This window comes from Toxotes jaculatrix, chromosome 4 (genome assembly GCF_017976425.1).
Source record: "Toxotes jaculatrix isolate fToxJac2 chromosome 4, fToxJac2.pri, whole genome shotgun sequence".
NCBI lineage: Eukaryota > Metazoa > Chordata > Actinopteri > Toxotidae > Toxotes > Toxotes jaculatrix.
Window position 1 is genome coordinate 6,274,925 of NC_054397.1, and position 23,704 is coordinate 6,298,628.

Consider the following 23,704-nt stretch of genomic DNA (forward strand, 5'->3'; position numbering starts at 1 on the left):
TAAGCTGAAGCCTGGTTGAGGCAGTCCAGCCAGAGGCCATATTGGAATCTATGAAGTCGGCTTGCACTTTGATGGAATTGAGTGTCTGTCGTTTTGGGAGTCTCTAAATCGCTATCCCGGACTTATACCCGAGTGATTGCGCCAGGCATTCCACTTGAGACTCTGCCAAGTCTGGACGGCAAGTTGTCTCGCTTCTTTTGTGGAAAAAATGAGTCCAACCGATGCTAAACGAGGGGCTAAACGCAGGAAGAACAAGCGGGGCGGTGGCAGTAGCTGCAGTGCTGTCTGCAATACCAGCGGTGGCAAGGCCGGGGTTGCCTCGGCCCTGGGTTGTGCGGGAACAGCAACACCTGGCTCTGTCGTCAGCTTTTTAACACCTGGGGTTACAGGCAACGGGAATATAGGGTCCATCACGGGCATAAACGGAGAGGTGAGAGTGTCACACAATGTTAACCGGTGCATGTCAAAACGGGGGCGACTAGCTAGCAGCTCTATCAACGACACAAATCTTATTTGGGCCCGACACTGCTGTGAGGATGGCAGCTAGCTAACTAACCTATGAAACGTAGGTAGAATTTAATTGGCTTAATTATTGCTAATGCTGGTTATTGCGTTTTGCGAAACAGCCTGCCAGTTAGCAAGCCATGTAAGTTAGCGATGTAGTTAAACTGGCCGTATTATGTTGTAACAAACAGTCGTAAACATTAGGCTACTTTTCCCCTGGCCGAACACTGTGACTACCACCTTTAGCTTAAGTAAAGATATCGTAGCTAAAGCGACAACAACATAAACCCCATGTAGCATTATTTTGAGCTAATACCGACCAGGTAGGTGGAGATTAAATTGGCCAAGCCAAGATTATTAGCGAGAACCACTGGGTTTAACACAGTTGGCCCATGGGCTGTTGTTACACAGATAAACACTAATGCTAGCTAATGCTAACAGTTACGAGTCCTAACAACTTCAGTCCCGTCGGGCCTCGGATGTGCTTTAACAAGCTGACCTTCTACTTTTACTTGTTTATAAGGTTTAAATAGTTTATAATTTGGTCATATTTACCTCTAGGTAAACTTAACCATCTGACAGACTTCAGTTGTCCATGTTAACATAGTTGGGATACTTTAAATTAGCACTAAATCAAGAGCTTAGATTAACACAGTAAGATGTTCGGTAGTTTCTGTGCAGTTGACTTACGCTTAGTAGTTCAACTTATATGAACTTAATTGGTTAGCTTTTAGGGTCACATAAATGACAAACAGCCTAAAATAGTGTAGTCGTCGGGAAATATGCCTTTCCTGTTTTTCTATGTGTAATTAATGTCTTGTCAAAACTATATAAATATTATCACATAAAAAGTATGTAGGTACATGCATATAGACAAACAGTCAGCCATTACAGTTAAATTACCATATTCCTTGGATGTGGTGACCTCTCCATCCAGACAAATCTTGCACCTCATGAGTGCTTATTCCACTTCATCATAAGACAGTAATACACATAGAGAAATGCTGTATAATAACTTACTGGATACGTTATGATCACAGAGATGATTCCAAACTGTGTGAAGTGTGTTTACCTGTCATATCACCTTATTAGACACTGTACAGGTGTCTAATAAGGTGACACGACATTAATTTATTGTAGTATTGTCTTTGCTGTCAATTCACTAGTAATTTGCAATTAACTTTGGAATGAGGTGATCAGTTTTACGCAAATGACCAAAAAATAAAACTTTGCCAGAGTGGCTAGACACCACTAGGAGCAAATGGGGAAGTATTCAGTTGTAATGTGGGTGAAATGACTCTCAAATATCCAATCATGGGTCATAAACACATTATGTTTGCATAGTAGTCTTCCTGTCTTACACTGTAAGAATAGACAGGCTTGCACGTGCACCACACACATACATAGCTGTGAAACTCAAAACACTCAGAATTCTATTTCACCAAGTAAGAATGATGTAATAATTAACCCACCCACCAAATCAGTCAGTGGTAGATACCACACTAAACCATGAAACTTGAGATGTCATTGACTCATGCAGACTGTCCTAATATAACTTTTACTAATTGTAATTAGTGAAGCGTATAAGTGAAAAGTGGTCACTTATATGTAAACATTGAGTTGTTTGTATCCCACAGGTCAACGTGAACAACACTGTTACACCGCAGTTTACAGAAGGACCAGTGAACGCTGACTTCTCTGGAGTCCTTCAGGTAAATTCAAATCAGGTGTTTCAGAAGTTCATGTACATCCACTGCAAAAGCATTTTCCTAAAGCCATGCCCCTTTTTTCCAAAGGCATTTTCCATTTTGATGCCAGAACCTTAGGCACACTAGAGGGAGGAGCACACATTGTATTTCATGGCTTTTAAGCATAGAATTTTAAAGATTCAGTGTGGGATGTGACATTTTTGTCACAAATATCAAGTATATTCAATGTTGGGGTGAATTGTCCTAAACAAAGTTGTGCGTTCGGCAACAGTAGGACATCAAGATCGTCCAACACTTGTGTTTGGACTACATATCTGTAACATGATGGGCACCAGTTCCACCGTATAGTGACTGTCCGCCCTACGTGATCGATTATAACACTAATTTTAAAAACACTAGGCTTGGCAGCACTTTTTTTTTCTTACAACAGTGCTACAATGGTGATCAATCATAAACAGCTTTTTTTTTAGATTTTCAACCATGTTTCAACTGTCATCAAAACAGACTCAAGCGAACTTTGACAATTCATACAAAAGTATTAATTTTTTCTTTCTCTGTATTTCCCCGCTACTAACATGCACACCAAAGACCCCATTCACGTTTGGCTTGAACCAGCGGGCGCCCTACACGGCTGGTGATCGCTGCCTCTTATGCCGATGTGAGCGTAAAGACAGTGCTGTGCCTTCAGAGGCAGGGATCTCAGGCCAGAACGGTACGGCACAGCCTGCCAAGACACCCAGTTCCCTCCAGCTGCCTCTGTGGGTATGCTCGGACTGCAGGCGTACAGTTGAGAAGGAGGACCGACACAGTGCTCTGGAGCAGTCGTTGGGGGTAAGTCACCTGGGTATAAGTCATTTAAAACTCTATAAAGAGTCGTTTTGGTGTTCAAGTGAAAAAATATTTGTGGCTATAGTGAAAGGACCTGTGAGGCCTCTGGTTCTCTGCATGATTCCACTGTTTTTCTGTACAGATGCCACATATTTGCAGTTAAACTCACACAGCTGTGGTTAGTCTGCCAGTGGATGGTGTAACTCTTGTGTTCACTTGGCATCTCCGTCAAGCGCTCCGTCAAAAGCAGCAGCTGTTGGTGTAAAAAGAATGTAATAATGGACATCATATCATTTGATTTTTAGACTTGGCTTTAAGGGTAGATGATGTTATCTAGGTCAAATCCTGTCAAACGTCTAGAACAGGGAACATTTCAGTGGTAATTCTATTACCATAAATATCCTCTCAGACCTTTGCTGTATACATGTCATGATGTCTAAGGCTAATACCTCCTCTGATAAAGAGCTTTCTTATGTTGGACAGCCCATGCTTTGCACTCAGCTTGTGTCTTTGTAAGGATAACACTAATTTAGCCGTGGAAAAATCTTGTGATACCACACAGCATTTTTTTTTTTTAGCTGGAGTACAAAGTCACTTTTCTTCCTCTGGGATGTGCCTATGAGGATGTGATTATTGGTTGTAATTAATAAGGGTTTCAACTATTAACAACTTTTGACCGCACCTTAAGTTTAAAAAGGAAGTCACAGACCTATATTTCCTTGTATTACAATTTTTTTATGTCTTGAGTTTGTCATGAGTGAAACGTAAAGAGCAGGACAATTAGTTATTCGTAGTATACTCTGCAGGAAATAATTTCATATTGGGACATTGATTTTCAAACACAGCCTCAAAGCCTTACTCAACCCATGATTCAGAGGTGTGTTGCCAGGAATAAAATGATATGTGCAATAGTTCACAGATTAATTGCTCACTACTGCAGAAATGCGCAAATGCTAGTGAATACTCAAAACTAACCAAAAGAGCGTAACTCAAATCTGTCTTCAAGACCTCAAGTAGTTATAAATGTTATATTCTCTACCTGGTTCATATTCCTATGGATCAGTCTTTACATTAAAGGTTGTCATGTGGGGAGGCTCACGATTCCTCAGTTGTGGGTGTGAGCTCTTGGTTGTTGAGCTTGGGTTTGGTTTCCTCCTAAGTGTTTTGTTCCATTGCATCCTCACAACAGGGAGGGTACTATGCTGACTCACAATATCATGGCCCTGTAGTAAACAAGGCCAAACCACTGGAAAGCTTTTACTGTGAAGCAGCTGCAGAAAGTTTGCGTTAACAGACGATTTTTAACATAATTATAGCATAGATCTAGTAGCCTACTAATGATTAGATCAGAAACCACTGAGGCTTCTGTCTTTGATTCACTGAGGTTAGCGAAGTTAGTCACTGAAATTGCTCTATATGTAGATTCTGACATACTCAATAGCATTTGTGCCTGCGGATTATTTTTGAATATTGCAAGAGAGAAAAGGAAGAAAATATGAAATTGTGGGAGTCGATCCTGGTTCACATTATACGCTTTATATTGGGCTTTCTGTACATTCCTGTTGGCATGCCCAGTTTGTGCTAGTCATATGGTGTGCTGCTGCAACATCTCTTGGACAAACAACGCAGTCATTTGCACATTTCTTTAAAGCTGTTCTCTTTTGCATCTTGAGGAAACTGAAGATTGTTTTGTATCTTAGACTGCTGTTTTTCATATTTAAAACAGAGCCAGGACTTCCTTTTGCACATGCCTGTGGGTAATGGAAACCTGGGCCAGGAGGCAGCCACAGGGGACAGACTGACCACTGCTGCGCCTACACTACCCATGCTCCCTGCCCCGGACCTTACCGCACCAATGCCTGCTGATACAGTGTGCAGCTGCGGAGCGTGCAACGAAAGACGGTCAGTTCAGATTCGCTATCCCTGAAGTAAATTTACAATCGGGTGAGGAAGTTTACTCTTGTGTGTCTGTTAATGAAATCTTAATAAATTCATGTCCTGACTTACAGGGAGATCTCTGCTGAGTCAGAGAGAGAGTCACAGCAGCTGCAGAACCACTGGTCAGAGGTTCGCTACCTGGTGCGCTGTATCTACCGTCAGACAGGAACACCACTCGCTGATGACCATGACCAGCCCCTAGAGAGAGACAAGGAGGGCATGAAGGAGCTGGTGGACAGGTATAATGGCAAAAACACAGCTTCACTTTGGTTCTTTCTTCCTCACTTCTCTCTTTTAAAGTATGTGTCCACTAGGGGTCTCTACTGAACTGCAAAAGTCTCTGTGGATGCAGGAAACAAGCTTCTGTAAAAACAATCGGAGGCCTGAAAGCAGTGATGTCAGACTGGAACTACTTCCTTCTTTACTGTAATTGGCCAGGTTAAAAGCCCCGTAAATGGAATCTTGACTTCCTTAATATGATGTATTTCTTGTTGAAATCATATTTTGGGCCATACCATGACTCATTTAGGGATTATTTTAAACTGTGGACCGAGGGGAGGTTAAGGAGAGGAAACCAGTTTTATTTGGTAGAAGTTGGTTGGCTTTCCCCAAGTTTTTCTGGTTGGACTTTTCATACTGCCCACTTGTCGAATCTCAATTTCTGTAAGTTTTTAAGATTGATGTATTTGTTTTCCACGTGTAGACTCTGTGAGAAGGACCCCTACCAGCTCTATCAACGGTTGGAGCAGCAGGCTCGTGAATATGTCTTGGAAATGAAGGTGCGGTTACTGAAGCACCTCTCTGCAGGCTCCAAGACTACGGGACAATCGGGGACTGTGGCTGCAGCCCAGGGTCCTCCTCAGGCCCACCAGTTCATCTCCCTGCTGCTGGAGGAATACAATGCCCTATGTCAAGCTGCACGCACCATCAGCAGTTTCCTACTCACCCTGGTCAGTTTGTCCTTTTGCACAGCCAGTGTTAGTTGTCCTGTAGGTGCCATCAAAGGCGATGTTTTTTTTTTTTCTTTTGCCCTGTCAAGAATGAAAAGAGCAGTGTACATTATTATGTTCAAGATATCTGTTACATTCACAGCTTTTGTTAGCATCATTGTTTTGACTGTAATCCAAACCTTTTTTTTCCCCTCAGGAGAATGAGCACCTCCAGAAATTCCAGGTGACATGGGAGCTGCACAACAAGCACCTTTTTGAGAATCTGGTGTTCTCTGAACCGATCTTGCACAGCAGTTTACCTGCACTGGTTGCACAGCTAAAGTAAGACGTAGTTTACTACTACTACTACTTTTTAAGGAAAGATATTATGATTTTTTAGACATTTATCATTAGGATTTCTTGGCTACTTTTGACAAATTAGACTTTAACTCCTTCTTTCATACGTGATGTTGACCGTAATTAAAGCGTGTCTCTTTCCTGTGCCATTCAGCAAGTGCCTACTGTTCTTTTGGCTTATTTTTAACCCCTTGTTTTTCAGACATGGCACAGCCTCCCATGATTCATACAATGAAGACATGTATAGGACCTTGTTAGAAAGCTACCAGCAGCTACAGCAGGAGATGGCCTCAGTGGCTGCTGAATGGCAGGAGTGCGAGAAGAGGATTGATGACTATGTAGATGAACAGGTACACACATTCAAGATGTTAATAAATGCATTTGATACAGAAAGTAATGTTATATATATATAAAAAAAGGCGGTTCTTGATAAAGATGCAAAATTAAGGGTGTAAGATTGTGACTGTTTTGCAGCTGCTTTTTAAGGTGGAGGGTCAGAGTCTCACCAACCAAAGAACAGAGCCACACAAGTCCTTGATTAGCAAAAACGTAAGAGATTTTAAAGTTAAATCTCAACACAGCCCTACAGCTTTTATAATTTATGGAAGTGGATGTTTCTCTCATTATCTGCTCATTTTCAGACTTTGAAGACTAAACAGCGAATGCTGAAGGAGGACTGGGAGTTCTTTAAGCAGAGAAGATTTATAGAAGACCAGGTATGCTATAAGAACATGAAGCCTTTGTGGCAGATTCAACTGTACAATTCTCTGCTTCACATCCGCTTTTTATTTTGTTCTCTTTACAGTTACCTAACAGTAAGAAGTCCCCCAGCGGAGATAACAACTTCACAGACACTATGAGGATGCTGTCATCTCGTCTGAGTATTCCAGACTGTCCAAACTGCAATTATCGAAGAAGGTGAGTTTTGAGGATTAGCTGTTGTGTCATTATCGGGCTTGAGATAAACTCACATCGAGTCAAGTAAATTTGGGGCCGTTGAAACCTTTGTTGTTTAGTTCAGCTGAATCAGACTTTGTCTCGGTCTGATCGCAAACAAATTCCGGAGTGAACATCACCTGACCTCGGTCTGACCCAACTACAGCACACACACTGCAAGGATGTGCTAAATGGCTCCCGGAGCCAGGTGCGCTCTGCAGACTGGGATGTGTTTGAGCAAAATCAGTAATTGCTAACAGCTAGCCCAAGAATTAATCATGGTCTGAACTGGACCAAGAACAAAGCATGTTGCCTTCTTGACAGTTACACAGGATCTTCTTCCTGTTTTTGCTTTATCACTCTTGACCCAGGCACGTCTAACCAATGAGCAGAGGGAATGTTCTCTTGTCTTTTAGCATTTTGATTTACCTGAATTTTTTTTTCTGTGATAAGAAACTGAGCCAAGGGGAAAACCACAGATTTGGACTAGAGCAAAAAAATGAAAATGCTTTTTAATACAGTGGATACTGACTTTACTAACAAGTGAGAAAATTTCATTCATTCATTTTTTTTCAAGTGTTTTTCAGTTTCTGAAAGGTTGTCATCCCCCACCCGTGAGCTGTCAGGGAACTGACCCGACTCTAAAAATGCATGTTCCTGTTTCAGTGAATGAGTGAGCTTTAGGATGAGATAATGAAACAGGTGCTGGTGTTTGACCTGTATGGCTGCATTTGTAATTCATATTAAAATGACTAACTCTGTCCCCTTTATTCTAGTCGGAGACTTGGCAATAATTCATTATTCTTTATCAATCGTCGTTATTATTACTTATTTTCTCTCCATGTAATTGTTTCAGCAAAACAATAAAAAACTCTGAATCTAATAAAATGCGAATGGAAGAAAGTTTATGCTGTGTGAATTTGAATACTGCTTCAAATCACAAAAGACAGATTGCTATGATAATTGTTGCAATATTAATTTTGTCCTTATCACCCAATATGATCGACAGGTGCACATGTGATGACTGTAGTCTCTCACACATCCTGACATGTGGCATCATGGACTCGCCCATTGCTGAGGACCTCCACATCAAGCTGCCTCTGCAAGGGGAACCTCCCCGGGATTACCTGGCCGAGGTTCATCCTCCCAGCCTCTCCTCCGGCAGTTCAGCATCTGGCTCCAACTCCAGTTCTCCCATCACCATTCAGCAACATCCAAGGCTCATTCTGCCTGAAGGGGATACCAACACTTTGTAAGTCAGCCAGTCACTGTCCCAGTGACAAAACATTTAGGCAGTGTTTGCTGTTATTCATATCAGATAATCATAATTGCACAACTATATGGATAAACAATAACCCCCCCCCCTTTTGCTTTCCCCTAAGCCAACTACTCATTTCTCTCTTCTTCTAGTATTAGTGATGATGACGAAGTGCCTCCATTGTCCAGTAAATTTGGGGACATCTACCCTATGACTGGTTATGAGGAGAGCAGCGTTGTGACCACTGCTGTGAACGGCCTCCACAATGACATTAATGGGGAAGGGGAAAACGTGGCACTGAAGGCAGGGGTGAGTTCTGTATTGTGGTATGTTACGTTAAGAAAAACGCCCGAGATTAGTCGTGAATTTCCCTGCCAAGTTTCTGGATGATGAAACTAATATTCATTATGAGTGGGTTACCGGTAGTTCGGAAAATGTTTTGTGTACTGTTGCTGAGCTATTTCCTAATTCATTTCTCTTTTGTTTTAAATTTTTTTCTCTCAGTCTCCTCATATTACCAGCAGCAGTAGTTCATCAGAGGGTGATGAGGAGGAAGTTGATGGTGAAGTTGGTGGGGAGCCCCCAGGGCATCAGGAGGAGCTTTCCTCAGGAAAGACCAACAGTCCTCCACCTGCTTACAATCACCAACAGGTATTCCCACATGCTCTTTGTCATAATTTCTTGGGAATGTAGTGAAGAACCTGTTGCACATACACCGTTAAGTGTGTTTTCGTCATTTTTTTAACACTAATGTCAGCAAGAATAGCATTCAAATTTTATTTTATTTTTTTTATAGCAGTGGAGACGAAGAACATTCTCCTTTAGGGACCAGTTTGAAACTAGTCTCCATTTGGGCTGGGTATAGAATCTCTATACGGTCTGATGCTGATTGTGTTTTGACAGTTAACCTTTAAGAAGTTTGACTTCTTTAAATAAATAGGAAATAAGTAGTCAGTTAACAGATAAAACGGATAAAAGGATCAAATCTTTGGCATATTATCATCATCAAAATTGCTACCACTTGTTTCAGATCAGCTTGACAGCATTTAAGTGAAAAATAATTTTTATCTGTAAGATGGAACGCACGCTCCAGTTAAAAGGGGATTACATGTTGTGAATTTTTGTCACCTCTCTTAGGTAGAACAGATCCAGCATGCCTGCGAGTGCCACGTATGCAACCAGGATCCCAGCTCCTCCACCCTGGGCCTTGCCACATGCCTGCCCCCTAGTCGGCTCCACGCTGCACCTCCACCTGCCGTTGGACACCAGTTCTTCACAGACAGCAAGACTCCCCCTGCCCACCCTGCCCTCCACCTCTACCCCCACATCCACGGCCACCTGCCCCTACACAACTTCTCCCGACCCCTACTGCACCCCACACTCTACCCACCCAGTCCTCCTCTCACACACAGCAAGGTGAGGATAATTCTAGGGTCCATGCCACCAAAATGGTAAACAGAAATTATTTTCTTCCTGATTACTCTTTTACAGTGTCTAAAATTATAGCTATGACAGTCTCTTTAAGGGAAATTGATTCATTTCCTTATCATCGGGGACTTTTTAAGGTTCCAGGAACAATACTAAGCTTAGTTGTATCTAGTTTCACTTTGTTTCACCGTCATGTTAATTGTCTGCCACAAGGGGTCAGCCTGAACCCAGTCTAAGTACAGTCAATTCGAAAGTGTACCAAAACTGAACTGTACACAGCTGAAATCATCTTCATCTAAGAGTCCATCTTATAAACTCGAGCTAATGACATGATTTGTTGTATAACTTTTTTCATTTTTTTCTCTAAAGCCTCTGCCCCCGAACCCTACATCAAACCACTCAGCAGCCAAGCAGCCAGCCTTTAGCCCTTCACTACCAGAGCACGTTTACCAGAACTGCTTTGGAGGTGCAGGTGGAACAGGTGACTGGAACAGCTCACTGCAGTGCCTCTCACTCAAGTTTGAGAACCTATGGGACGCTGCTGTGATGAAAAGCTGGAATCCATCTGTGCTGTTGCCTGAGTCCCTGCCAGGTGAGCCACAAATGCCCAGATATCGAGTTGAAAAAAAAAAAAGTCTTAGAGGCCATCTCTCACATTTGTTGTTAATCAACAGGTGACATGCTTGGACCACCCCTCGGCGATGTCCCTCTCCCTCCGCCATCATCCATCGGTCCCCAAGGGGAACACCCCACACTGCCTACCCCTCTACCTCCTTCCTCTTCCTCATCACTGTCATCGTCTTCGTCATCGTCGTCGTCATCATGCTCCTCTTCAGAAGCCAAAGAGCAGAAGAAGAGTGGCGCCAAGAAGAAGTGTCTCTACAATTTCCAGGATGCCTTCATGGAGACCAACCGAGTAGTGATGGCCACCTCCGCCTCCACGTCCTCTGTGTCCTGCACTGCCACCACTGTCCAGTCAAGTAATAACCCACCCATCCACCTAGCATCTAAAAGACCCAACTCTTTAGGTAATATAGGAGGTTAGGAGCAGTGGTTAGGTTTGTATAGATGATGGGGATTTTTGTGATTAACTAATGGGACACTTAATCATAGTTGAAAATGTTTTGCAAAGTGGGTTGTAAGATTAAATTTTCACTCTCCCTGGCAGAAGGACATGATGATACCTGCTAGTCATTAACAGCCTTTCATAGACTTCGGTAGTATAGCAATTCAACTAGAACTAAACAGTGGTCTAATCCAGTGCGTCTTTGTCTCCTCTAGATGATGTATTTCACAATCTAGGTAAAGAGGACCACAGGCAGCCCACTCCAGTCACCCCTAGAAACGGCTCCACAGGTTTGACCTCCCTCCCCCCACTCTCAGGCCCTGCCCTGCCCCCAGCACCCACCACTCACCTTCCCACAATGGGATCACAGCCCTTCCCAAAGATGGCCGCTCCAGCCCCAGACTTTGTAGAAGCCCACCAGGGTTTGTGTCTCCCGCCTGCAGAGCCGCCAGCCTCCTCAACAGATGGTCCCATCAGCGCTCCACCCAGTGTCTGCAGGTAAGACAATAATGAAACCTAATGTCAGTGATGGAGGCTTATTGTTTGGGAATGTAATTTTGCTGCTTTTGATGAAAAAGTATCTCTAGGCACCAGTTTTAAGTATCATTCTTTTCAGTGATCCTGACTGTGAGGGCCATCGCTGTGAGGGGAATGGGGCATACGAGCACCAGCCGTACGATGGCGAAGAGAGTCAGGACGAGGACAGTTGTTCTGAGCATAGCTCCTCCACCTCCACCTCCACTAACCAGAAAGAAGGAAAATACTGTGACTGCTGCTACTGCGAGTTCTTTGGGCATGGCGGGGTAAGACGCATACATTAATTATTTAGGAAATAACATGTTAATTTCACAGTTATCTGGAAGATGCAAATTACACATTCTTATTTGAATTTCAATTCTGCCTTCAGTTAGTTTTAGGTTTAAATTCTGATGTAATAAATTGAAACAGACATTTGGTGAATCATTTTTTTTTATCTTAAAGTAATGTATAATAGTATCTTAATTGCTTTTGTGTCCTCCTGTTTTAATTCCAGCCCCCAGCTGCTCCAACCAGTCGAAACTATGCAGAGATGCGGGAGAAGCTGCGCTTGCGTCTGACAAAACGTAAGGAGGAGCAGCCAAAACGTGAGGAGCAACAGCCAGTGATAGAACGAGATGGAGGGGTGGAGGACCACAGGCGGGTGGAGGACCTGTTGCAGTTCATAAACAGTGCTGACAGTAAACCTGCCTCCAGTTCTAAGGCAGCAAAACGGGCCAGGCATAAACAAAAGAAGGTGAAGGTCCCAATTATGTTTTTAAAAATTGTCACAGTAACCTTCAGTCTATATCTGGTCAGTCTAAACCGCTTCCAGAACCACTTAAAAATAAAGTAACTGCTCTAGTATGTAATGCAGTCTTTTTGTCTTAATGCTGAAAGTATATGTCTCTATGTGCTTCAGATGGAGGAGAAAGCCCGTCTGGAGGCAGAGGCCCGTGAAAGGGAGGAGCAGCTGCTGTTGGAGGAGCAGCAACGGCGACAGCGGCAGGAAGAGGAAGAGGCAGCACTTCAAAAGGAACTGCTCCGGCTGCAGGAGCTGCAGCAACATCGTGCTGCCAAGAAGAAAAGGAAAGAGAAAGCAAAGGAAAACACTGCACCCCCTCAAAACAACCCACAGCCCCTCAAACAGACAGCTCAGAACGTCCTAGATAACCTTCAGAATGGAAAGTCACAGCTGCTTCAAACACTCATTCGCCTCCCTGACCAGAGAGAAACCAGATTTGACCCCATACCCCAGTCCAACACACAGCACAGCCCAAAACGCACCAGTGACAAGGGGTTTTCTGCTGAGACCAACATCCCCAACTCTCCAGCCACCCTCCACAATGGCACTTCTACATCTCACCTTGAAGTCAACAGTAAAGTTAAGGCCAAACAGTCTGCTAAGGTCACCGCCTGTGAGGCTGCAGTAAAGAAAGCCACAGAGTTACCCAAGAGCTCAGATACAGCAGCAAAGCTAACTAACGGCACCACCCCCACCACTACAACAGACACCAAAGCAACACCAGTCAGGCCTGCTGAGGCTCTCGCTCCTCTTCCAACCACTGAACCGAGGAAGGAGGACCGGAGTAACAACAGAAGTGCCAGTGGAAAAAGGCAGCAGCAACAACAACAACAACCCCTGACTCAAATAAAGGAAGACAGGAGAAGTCCACCTGTGTCAAACCCCTCCCCATCTCCCCCTCCACCCCAGACCGAGCAGACCCAGCAGAACGGTAAACCTCACAGTGCAGAATCCCCACAGCCCAAAGGCAAAAACAAGAAGAACAAGAAGAAGAAGGGGGACAAGATGAACAGCTCAATAGGTTGGTATTATCGTGTTTCACAATTAGATTATGAAGATTCGGGCATGTGTTTACCATGAAACAGTCCAGTTTTGTGTTACTCTAACTCCTGACCAGCCTTACTGCTCATATAACTGCTGTGGCACCACAGACATCATGCTAGGTGAGCGAAATATGAACTGTCCTAAATGGAACACTCTGACCAGTATGACTTATCTACATTGCATCAACATCTATTTCCTCACTTCTCTCTTGGGTATTCTGTGTTATAACCACTGCGTTGCAGCGTGGTTAGTGAGAATGTGCTCTGTGCAGATTGCTTCTCCCATTTACTTTCACTGCTTTGAGCAGGTAGTATAAGAAGCTGCTTAATGTGGATTTACGTAACTTGTTTGACTTGTGCTCTCATGGCCCTGTGTTCTGACAGTGTGGCTATGTAACAGCCTTTTCCACTGACAAACTCAAGGGGATGTTAACAATTTCAGCCCTATAATAGGCTCAGCCTCATTCTTGCCACTTAAAACTGCAGGTTCCAACTTTGGCGCTCCCCCAGTGAGTGGTAGTATCAAAAATGCATATAAGACCCACATACATATCCAGTTTCCTCTCAGAGATGAACCTACTTGGAAGTAGGAGCCGTTATCATGAATTTATTTTGTTTTGTTTTAGATGACGTATTCTTGCCCAAAGACATCGACCTGGATAGCACTGAAATGGATGAAACAGAGAGGGAGGTGGAATATTTCAAAAGGTATGTGTGTTAATGTAACAAACATTGCTAAATACTCATGGTATATTTCTGAAATCTTTTCTCTTGGTGTCAGCCTTAAAGGTATCCTGTGGAGTGCTGGACCACTAGTGGCTCTGTGGAGTAACTTATTAGGCCTCAAGAATACAAGAAAAGTGCTTGGGTTAGAAACTGAATGTAAATGTGTTTATTGACATGAAAACTCCACAGGGCACCTTTAATAGTGAAAACAAGTTAAAAAAAGTTATTTTTTTCTTTATCTTTACTTATTTATTTATTTTTAATTTCTCCTCAGGTTTTGCTTGGATTCTGCTCGGCAGACCCGTCAACGACTTTCCATCAACTGGTCAAACTTTAGTTTGAAGAAAGCTACGTTTGCTGCACATTGAGGGCGTTAGTGAGTGACTGTCAGGACACAATCAGTACCTTAACAGCTATACCAACCCACACGTTCCCCACCCCGACCCCATCCCTTTACCTCCACCCAAATGTTGTCCTCCCAGAACTTCTCTCCTGCTGTGCCCAAATCACACCCACGCTGCCTTGCTTTGTTCTTGTCGCTGTGTGGTTCCAACACAGACCCATCTGGACTGATCCACCTGCAGAACTAAAACAAAAATGAAATGACACAAAAAGAATCACAAAATGCTACTTTACATCTGATTAGTTTTCCTTGCGTGCTTGTGTGCTTTTAGTCTGAGTTGGGCATTTCTCTTGACTGAAAAGCCATGGTCTGAAATTATTTTCATATATTGGCTTACCTGTAGTCAAAAGATGCTTACTATGTCTGGATGGTTTCCTTCCAAAAAAAGAGACAATGGAAACTACAAAAAAATGAGAAATGTAATGAATTAAAAGCTGTATTTGAGATATTGTGGCTTATTATCCCATTGTTTCCCGTTCCTAGCACGACATATCATCCACATGATTGACAAGGGAATGGGCTCGGTCGGCTGGTCTCCCTGATCCACCCCACACCCCCCATCCCCCCCTCCACCACCAACACCCTGTTTCACAGAAAGGAGGAAGGCGTAATACTTGACAATGTTCTTTTTTGGTTTTTAAGTTCTGTTTAACAAACTGTTGAGTAAAAGTGTACCAGTTACAGTTTTTGTTTTCTTGATTTTTGACCTGTAGCCAGCTTGTATCAGATTACTTTCAGAATGAAATTGAAAAAGAACAATACTCACACTATCAATCTGTTATAGAGTGTATATTGTATTAACACTGAAGCCAAACTGGCTACTTTTAACATATTGTTAAGTAATATTAAATCTTGTCTTTCTTTTTTGAAAGATGGAATACAGTAGTATGGCAGGATTATGTGTCTTGTGTCAAATCTTATTTTCTACATGCAGCAGAGATTGTTCATAAAGGATTATCGACATTTAAAACTACACAAACACGTAAAGAAATAGTTTTAACAGTTTGGAGAAATATACTTATTTCAGAATTGATAAGGTTACAGTAAGCAGTTTAGCACTACGTCTGGATTGAGATGCCAGGAGCCCCGGGGCAAAGATCTGTTATTTGACAACTATTGATCCAGTCAGTTTTATTATATCCCCAGGAACCCAGAAATCAAATAGTACACTAAAGCTGAAATAATTAGTAAATTAATCAATTCATTAACAGAAAGTGAATTGACCACTATCTTGTTATTGTCATTTTTTAAAGCAAAAATCTAAGAGAAAAAAGAATCTAAATAACAGCTCCTCAAATATGAATATTTGTTAGTTTTTGTAGTTTTCTGTGACAGTAAACTAAACATCTGAGTTTTTCCACTATTGCTGTCAGACAACTAAAGCAATTTGAACATTCTCTTGGGCTTCAGGGAGTAATGATGTTTTAACATTTTATTCACTGAATAATCTTTGACATTGGTTATTTTAAAGAAGAATTGTCAGACCTAATGATAATGGAAGTAATCTATGGCTGCAGCCTTAATAGTATTGTGAAAAAATAAAACCACAATATAGCTAAACTAAAACGGTTGAGGTCTTAAAACTCCCTACAAGACAGGAGCCATCAGAGTTGTTAGTCTACTTCAGTGGTGCCAATATCCATGCAAGTAATCATATTATGTAAACCAAGTGATATGAAGTGCACAAGTCTTTGTGCTAAGCAAAGCGGCAGCTGGCTGTAGCTTCATATTTAACAGACAAATATGACAGTGGTATCAGTCTTTTCATCTAGATAACTTGGCAAGCACGTGAATATGCATATTCCCAAACAGTCTAACTAAGTTATGCAATCGCGCCCATATACATGGAATCAGACAATACTATGCACAGTCTGCATGTCTGCGGCCACACAAGGTTGCAGGGTGAGTCACACCCTCAGATATGTGTTCCTTTTGGGAAATCCACTAATTGACAGTCATAATCAATCTAGAAAGCTAATGTAACTGAGTCATGTAGATCCCAAGGTTCAGTTTCAATTGTGAAGTATGTCAAACAAAAGAAGGCAGCTGCCACTAGGTTACTTAAGGCATTTACATGTTACACTATTTCATATATACACATGAAACTCTAGGGAAAATTGAACTGAGGCAGTTATGAAATCAAGTACATTCCCTCAGGGTAAAGTGAGCTTGAAATGAGGTCATGCTTATCTAGATGTAGATTAGTTAATGTATACCTTTCAAAGGGCACATCAGCTGTGGTAATTTTGCTTGGTATTTTTTTTTCCATCAGTTTGTTTTGAGTTTAAAAAAAAAAAGGATAATGGCATTTTTGTAAAATTTTTATCTATTAATCACTGTTCAGCATCCCTTCTGGCTGAATAGTGCTAAAATATGTTAATGTCTGTAAAAGTTACATTTTGAGAAAACTAAGGAACTGATCTTGAGTCTAAATTTGTAGTTCATTTTAGCCGCTAAAAACTAATTTCACATCGATTTGCACAAATAAGAAATTTAAGCACACTAAACTCAAATTTTCATTCTTACTTTATCTAGAAAACTAGATTTAAAGAAGCTCTTGATTTTTAAATAAACGTTCAAAGGTTGTAATTAGATTAGGTTATTGTTAGAGCCAAATGGATAATGTGGAAGAGGAAGTGAGTTACAGTAATGTTCCTCACAATGACTGCTTCCTCTTAACTTTTCCAAGAGCAGCTGTTTCTTAAAACCGAGGGATTTCACTATCAAAAATTACCACTCTTACAAATCTGATGAATGAGAGAACTGTGGTATAAGCGCTTCATGTAAGAGAAGACAAAAGGTTTTGTGAGAGCCATCAGAGCAGACATGACTCATAATTTATTTCAGGTATGAATGACTGTTTAGCTGTTTGTAGAGCGTGCTCGCTCTCAGTCACCGATGATGTAAGATGGGATCTGCCACATTTATGCAAATGCCCCACAAAACCACGCAAACGTAGACATGTCAAAATCCTCGAGCAAAACGTCTGAGACTAACGTGGGCCGTGATCTAAATAAAAGATCAAAATGGCAGAGATTTCTTGTCTTTTGATATATGAAGAGATAAGAGCCACCTAAGACAACCCTTTCCCTCAGTTAATAAAATATATGTCTGTAAAAAAAATCACCTAAAAATTTCCATCGTGTACTTTCAAAAAGATTTCCTTTATTTGAAATTTGCTGAAAAAAATCGTCTTGGTTGATGGAGGAAATGACAATGTGCACCATTGTGTTTTCCTCAGAGCAGTCAGTCAGTCAGTCAGTCGATGACAGGGGAGCGCGCCAATAGGATTATTAAAAGGGATCAGAGCTGCCTTGTAGCTTGTAATCAGAACACTGATCTTTTCATTTTCAACTGCCTGGAGCGCTTCGGGATCACATACATTTCTAAAGAGAGAATACACCACCAACACACACCCACCCCACCCCACCCCACCCCACCCCCCTTTCCCAACTACAATCTGCAACTATTATGTTTTTGATGGCCAAAACCCTTGGACTTCCTTACCAAGAAAAAAAAAAATACAAGTCAGCATTAATACCAACAACCTCAAGCAACATACATTAAAACAAAATGATCTGCTAAAGTCGACAGCACTCTATTTTCACACAAGCTCGTCTGCTTTTTTGGGAATTCCCTCGTGATAGCGGGAAATTCCCATTCTTTTAGGATATACACAAGATTAAAGGCTGTATCTATCCATTCTGTATTTGTCTGGATAAGTGTCAGGCTCATGATTTCCCCTCTCTGTTAAAGCATATGACTGCTACACCAGTACATCCTGATGCTTTAAATTCTGTTTCCAACAGGAACTGATCTACCCCTGTCACCTGACATTCTTAGTAATTCTTTGTTTCTTAGAGAAGTTCCCAGACACTCAGGTAGGGACTTATTTAGTGACCTATTTTTTTCCACTCTCAGATCGGTGGGTAGAGTGTTTGTGTGTGTGGAAGTTCAGTCACTTATAGACCCTTTTATAAATGTGTAGGTGTTTGCTGAGGGGGGAATCCCTAGCAGACAGCTCATGGCCTTTTTAGGGTTTGTGTGTATTTCTGCCAATATGCATGTGGTTGACTTACAGATGAGATACTAAAGTTGCCCTTTAAAGCCAAAATTGGACTCAGTCATTTCGTGGGCACATAAATTGGAGCCAGTCGGTGTGTTATGTAAATGAAATAAATGTGTTAGAAACTAATTCAGCCACAAATATCTTCCCCAGCTAGCTGATGAGTAAGTTATCATGTGATGCTGCCTGGTGTCATTTGAACGCTTGGGGACTTGGGTGATGTACCAGTTTTCAAACCTCATTTTGTTTTTAGAAGGTAGTCCTTGTCAACACTTAACTAAGGCTTAATATCCCTAATTCTAGCATTGGCAGTATGATATGAAATTGACCAGTGAGATTTTTCACTCCAAAAATCTAAAATTACGAGATTTCATTACCATATATGTTATATGCAGCATTTTGAGAAATACATTTATTTGCTTTCATCACAGAGAGATGAGAAGACTGCCTGCCGTTTTTAGTCTTTGTGCTAAGCTAAGCTAACCAAATGCTTGGTAGCTTCCAGTTTACCTTACAGACATGAGCAGCATCAATTTTCTCATAACTCTGACAGACAGCACATAAGACATAACATAAGACAGCAAATAAGCTAATTTAGTAAAATATAAAACTTTTTCTTTAAAGGATTTAGTGAAAATGTAATAAGAAGCCCTGAATGGGCTTTTTATTTTATCCAGAAATACATTTCTGGATAAAAAAAAAAAATGAAATAGAGACTATGACTTTTGTTGAATAGCAGCTACATTTATTGTACTGCTTATGGACTAAACTTTCAATTTGTTAGAATAACTTTTAAAAGTTACAGTCTCATGAAAACAATAAAGTAAAAAGGGGTATGTGAGCCTGTGTTGCTTCTCTATGCACTGCAACTGCCTACTTCCTTTTTGAACAGGGGATGTCCAGCTTCCTGTGCTTACTACACCAAACCCATGACAACTGATTCATCATACAGCACTGTTTGTGTCAAAGTGATACTTCACAGTCACTGACTGCAGAATTTTTTAGTCACTAACTGATCTGCAGGCAGTTGTTAAGGGTTTGGATGTAACTTGAGCCGCTGTACCCCTGTAGTGTTTGCTTCAACCACACAACAGCTGGGAATCTGGCTGTCACAGTACAGCGTGCCCATTCAGGCAACACTGGGAAGGGGTTTTCCACAGCGCACAAACACACACACACACGTGACATAGAAGGACGCACAAACACACACTAAAAGACATGCACGCAGACTTAAGATTAAGTAGCGCCAACATTTTCGTGGTTAGGTATGATCTGTGGTTAGAGCTTGAGGCGGCATACTGTCACAAGAATTAAAATGCACCAAACAATGATGAACATATTTAAAGCTATAAAAATCAACATAAGCTAAAGGATGGGTAAACAATCTTTTATTACAAAAATAACATGCCAGCTTGAGAAAAGCAGCACCAGATATCCAAAAATAAGCATATAGTCAGTTGGGATGCAGTCTTTACATACACCATTTCAAAAAGTGGATCTCAAACTTTTTTTTTGTTTTGTTTTGTTTTTTTAAAACCCAATTGCAATGTGTAATATTTTTGAACCCAAAAGGTTTACCAGGAATACAAAAATATTTCATGGCTTTGGTGGGAAAAAGGCAACAAAACATTGCACTAAAAAAAATCTGCCTTTTCCAATTGTATATGCAAAAAGAATAAATATTAATATAATAGATATATTTTAAATCTGTTTAATATATAATTTACAAAACAGAATGTGTAAAGTTCAATCAAAAATAAACTACTAATAGCACCACATCATCAACTAGATCCAAAATAAGAAGCTTATGCATCACGAATCTTTTACTCGTACGATCCTATGATTACTTTTTGGCTAAATGTCAAGAAAGTGCAACAGGTTTGTAATTTGACACATTGAGGTATATGATATTTGATATATTGCATTGACATCCTCTTCCCCTCCACAATAATTTCCTGCATTGCCACAGGAGAACATTCAGAACCTGACACTTTTTTTTTTTCTTTTAAACGCTGCAGACTGAGAAAGGCTTGATGAACTCATTTATCTTGCGCCAGGGGAACTATGGGTTGTACAGTTTTGCTTCCATATGCTCAAACATCTTTAGTCAGTTGTTTAATTTGTAGTCAAATCTCTCCAAACCGAAAAATCCACTCGGGTTATTTTCTGCCGTGTAGTGCTGCTCATCAGTGTTCAGTTACTGTCAGCAAAAGATAATTGTCCTTTTCGAATGAGTGTTGTTTTGTTTATAGTTTGGCACACTCTTCCCAATGTTTCATGTACTCGACAGTGTCCGCATCATTGAACTTGGCCTGGCATCGTGGGCACTCTAACTCTGACAGGCCTGGACATTCATTCCAGGCGGGGTCAGATGTTGCTGCTGCAGCTGCAGCCTGTTGCTGCGTCTCAGCAGCGGTCCTCAATAGATGCTCTGCATTGTCCTTCTGTCGCCTTGAGGAGATCCTGTGTCCTATGTGCACACGACACATGGGAACTACATCTCTGTTCTCCCTGCTAGCTCCTGACTGAAAACAGTGAGGGGTATATACAGTTAGAATTGTGCCAGCCATACATATGAGAACATGCTTACCATAAAACGAAATGAATACTTCTATGGAGGCACACATCCACCTCACTGAAGGGCTAGTGTCTCACCTGTTTGTGTAGCTGCTGTTTTAACTGATAGACCTGCTCCTTCAGGTCTTGGATCTGGCCCTGTGCTCGCTCTCTGTCAGTACGCTCTGACTTAAAATCATCTGCATAGATGAGGACCTGAGAAAGGGGGAAAAAAAAAACTTTAGGTCTTCATGTTTCTGTAACAGTGTCATCATTATTATTATTTTAGATTTGTTAAAGACATCAGATGTTCCTTGAGCTGTATACAATCAAATTACGCATATGCAGACTGAGATTAGGTGTAGCAGAAGACACACCGAGGCTTTAACATTGTACCAACCTGCTGCTCCAGTGTCTGGATGCGCTCTTTGTCTTGCCTCCTTAGCTCCTCCATTTCTCTACCAAGCCGTACACACTCACTCATCTTCTCCTCCAGTAAGCCATTGAGCCTGGAAATCTCATGATGAAGCAACCCACTGCTGACAGAACCCAGCCCAGGCATTAGGCCCTGCCCAGTGGCCTCCTTCAGCCTCTGATATAAGCCTCTGATATATTCCTCCCTGCTAGAGTCATACTTTTGCCACTGAGAATTCAGACCTTGTACCTAAAAAAGGAGCAATTTCAACAAAGTTTAGAACATCTCATAATGTGCCATGTTCAATGTTACACTAACAAGTGATGCTATATTAAAAAGTTAAAAAGCTAAAAAGTATAAAGTTTAAGACTTACATATGCCACACGCTGCTTTAGCTGTTTATTCGCCTCTTGAAGTTGACGGATTTGAGCGTTAAAACCACTCATGTCAGAGGGCTCTTCTGTCTGTGGAGAATGGTGAAAGAAGTTACAGCAGGGCCCTCCAAAAAATAAGTACTAACACTGCATTTAAAGAAATCTAGGGACAATGCCACAAGTGAGTAAAGACACATCCAACAAAACTGAGGCATCACACACACCTCCTTAGCCTTTTGCTGCTGGGCAATTTCCTCCACCTCTCCTTCCCCTTTCTTGTTCTCTAACCTAGCCAGCAGCTCCTGGCACACCTTCACGGTTGCACCAAGCTGTCTGCGCAGCTGGTCGGCCTCTTCTGCCAGAGAGGTGCAGAGGACGGCTCTGGTGGCCTCGGACCGCTCCCTCTCCTCAAAGGCCAAGCGTAGCCTCTGGATCTCCTGGTCCTTCTCGTGGCCTGGCTGACACCTGACACTCTCCAGCTCCAGCTCCTTCTCTCTGAGCTTCATGTTCAGCCTCTGGATCTCCTGGGAGGAAGAGAGGGAGTTGAACTGCATGAGCTCACAAGCTTGCACTGTGTAATCGTTTGAAGATGCTATACAGCTAAAATGTAATCTAAATATTGGTACGAATAGTTGTATTTTGTTTAAAAACTGAATGAACATACTCAGTAAAAACTTTAAAATTAATAAAACATGGAAGATCATAATAGCCTACAATTCAAAACAATAACTCCAACAGGAGACCAAAAAAAGTGTAAATACAGACTTCAGGGTTTTTAATAGTTCTTGCTAATGGTGTTGTGGGATAAACTTTTCTCTAGAGGTCAGTTTTTATTGGGGTCCAGTGTCTTTAAGCACTCATTTACAAAAACAACAACATTTCAACATATTTTACCTTTTCTTGTCGAGATGCCTTGAACTCCATATCGTTCCTCTTCTGTTTCTGTTTGCATATTTCTTTACACAAGCTCTCCAGCAACGATTTGGACGGCCCGATGACCATAGACTCCTTATCTCCCACTGTCATGTAGATCCTCTCATATCTCCCCAGCTTCACTTTTAAATCTGCGATGATATTGTCCTTCAGAATGACCTGTTTGTTCAGAAGGTCGATTTCCTGCAGAGTCTCATGATAAAGAGTATTCAGTGTGCTGTAACTCCGGATTTTGTCTTTAAGCATATCGTTATCCGTGCTCATACTGACGTTATCCATTGCGGGCTCGGTAGAGTTAACACAAAGATCACTTAATAATCCAACATTTGACGCCTCTGCTCCTAGTCCTGTCTCTTTAGAAAGGGACCGAGGAGGTCGACTGTGTCGGAGGATCTGGCGCATCAGTTCGACAATAATATCCCCGAACAGTCTAGGGGGATTTCCTAGGGAACTTCCCCGCGTACTTTTTTGTGCTTCGTCAAACTGCCTGCTCTCAAAGATTCACCGTCGACAGTCATTGTGAGGTAAAATGTTTTATAGCCTGTTGGCACAAATGGTAATGAATACACAGAAGCATAAAGTTTAACTACAAGCTAAAAAGTTTTTTTATGCTAGCTGCCACCAGCGGCTGGGAAAGAATAACTGCTGCTGCGTTCGAGACCGTCGTAAACTCGAGTTCTCCAAGCGAGAGGCGCGAGTCGTAAGTGCAGCAAATGTTCCTAATAGAGTCTATTTTGGTTTTAGTTTCACAATTAGCCTTGGTGTGGAAATAAAGTAGAAAAAAGGGGGGAAAATTCTTAAATCCCACCCAAAAGTCGTCGTCGCCGCGGACTTTTACAGAAAGTAGATACAGAAAGACCTATAGGAAATGAAGTCCCCCGTAGTATTAGATAGTATTTTACAATCAATACAAA

General features: G+C 41.7%; 2 protein-coding genes across 4 annotated transcripts; one reads left to right on the plus strand and one right to left on the minus strand.

Moving 5' to 3' along the window:
- Positions 1-41: 41 nt before the first annotated feature.
- fam193a (family with sequence similarity 193 member A) lies at positions 42-15,342 on the plus strand. 3 transcript variants are annotated; one of them, XM_041036305.1, is made up of 24 exons: positions 42-430; positions 2,142-2,216; positions 2,802-3,044; positions 4,768-4,943; positions 5,051-5,218; positions 5,683-5,929; positions 6,126-6,250; positions 6,468-6,615; positions 6,740-6,814; positions 6,907-6,981; positions 7,071-7,183; positions 8,211-8,453; positions 8,612-8,768; positions 8,964-9,110; positions 9,597-9,875; positions 10,257-10,479; positions 10,562-10,915; positions 11,169-11,451; positions 11,570-11,756; positions 11,987-12,226; positions 12,392-13,295; positions 13,944-14,025; positions 14,318-14,419; positions 14,930-15,342. In XM_041036305.1, exons 1-23 carry the CDS (start codon positions 209-211, stop codon positions 14,409-14,411), a joined length of 4,860 nt encoding a protein of 1,619 aa, XP_040892239.1. In that variant the 5' UTR covers positions 42-208; the 3' UTR covers positions 14,412-14,419; positions 14,930-15,342. The 3 variants fall into 3 exon arrangements, with proteins under 3 accessions (XP_040892239.1, XP_040892238.1, XP_040892240.1); XM_041036304.1 differs by having other exon boundaries at positions 14,318-15,342; XM_041036306.1 differs by having other exon boundaries at positions 10,562-10,867; positions 14,318-15,342.
- Positions 15,343-19,883: 4,541 nt separating this feature from the next.
- tnip2 (TNFAIP3 interacting protein 2) lies at positions 19,884-23,453 on the minus strand. The gene is made up of 6 exons (XM_041037206.1): positions 22,752-23,453; positions 22,082-22,381; positions 21,858-21,947; positions 21,469-21,732; positions 21,168-21,284; positions 19,884-21,037 (listed from the first exon to the last, which is right to left on the minus strand). The coding sequence occupies exons 1-6, from the start codon at positions 23,190-23,192 to the stop codon at positions 20,759-20,761; spliced, it is 1,491 nt and encodes a 496-aa protein (XP_040893140.1). The 5' UTR covers positions 23,193-23,453; the 3' UTR covers positions 19,884-20,758.
- Between the last annotated feature and the right edge of the window lie 251 nt (positions 23,454-23,704).

Excerpts from the sequence above, each read along its gene's own strand:
- fam193a (XM_041036304.1), top strand. The coding sequence starts at position 209 with ATGAGTCCAACCGATGCTAAACGAGGGGCTAAACGCAGGAAGAACAAG. Across the intron at positions 3,045-4,767 it reads CTCTGGAGCAGTCGTTGGGG|AGCCAGGACTTCCTTTTGCA; the intron begins GTAAGTCACCTG and ends TATTTAAAACAG. Across the intron at positions 13,296-13,943 it reads CAAGATGAACAGCTCAATAG|ATGACGTATTCTTGCCCAAA; the intron begins GTTGGTATTATC and ends GTTTTGTTTTAG.
- tnip2 (XM_041037206.1), bottom strand. The coding sequence starts at position 23,192 with ATGCGCCAGATCCTCCGACACAGTCGACCTCCTCGGTCCCTTTCTAAA. Across the intron at positions 22,382-22,751 it reads AGGCATCTCGACAAGAAAAG|GAGATCCAGAGGCTGAACAT; the intron begins GTAAAATATGTT and ends TCTTCCTCCCAG. Across the intron at positions 21,038-21,167 it reads AACAGCAGCTACACAAACAG|TCAGGAGCTAGCAGGGAGAA; the intron begins GTGAGACACTAG and ends CACTGTTTTCAG.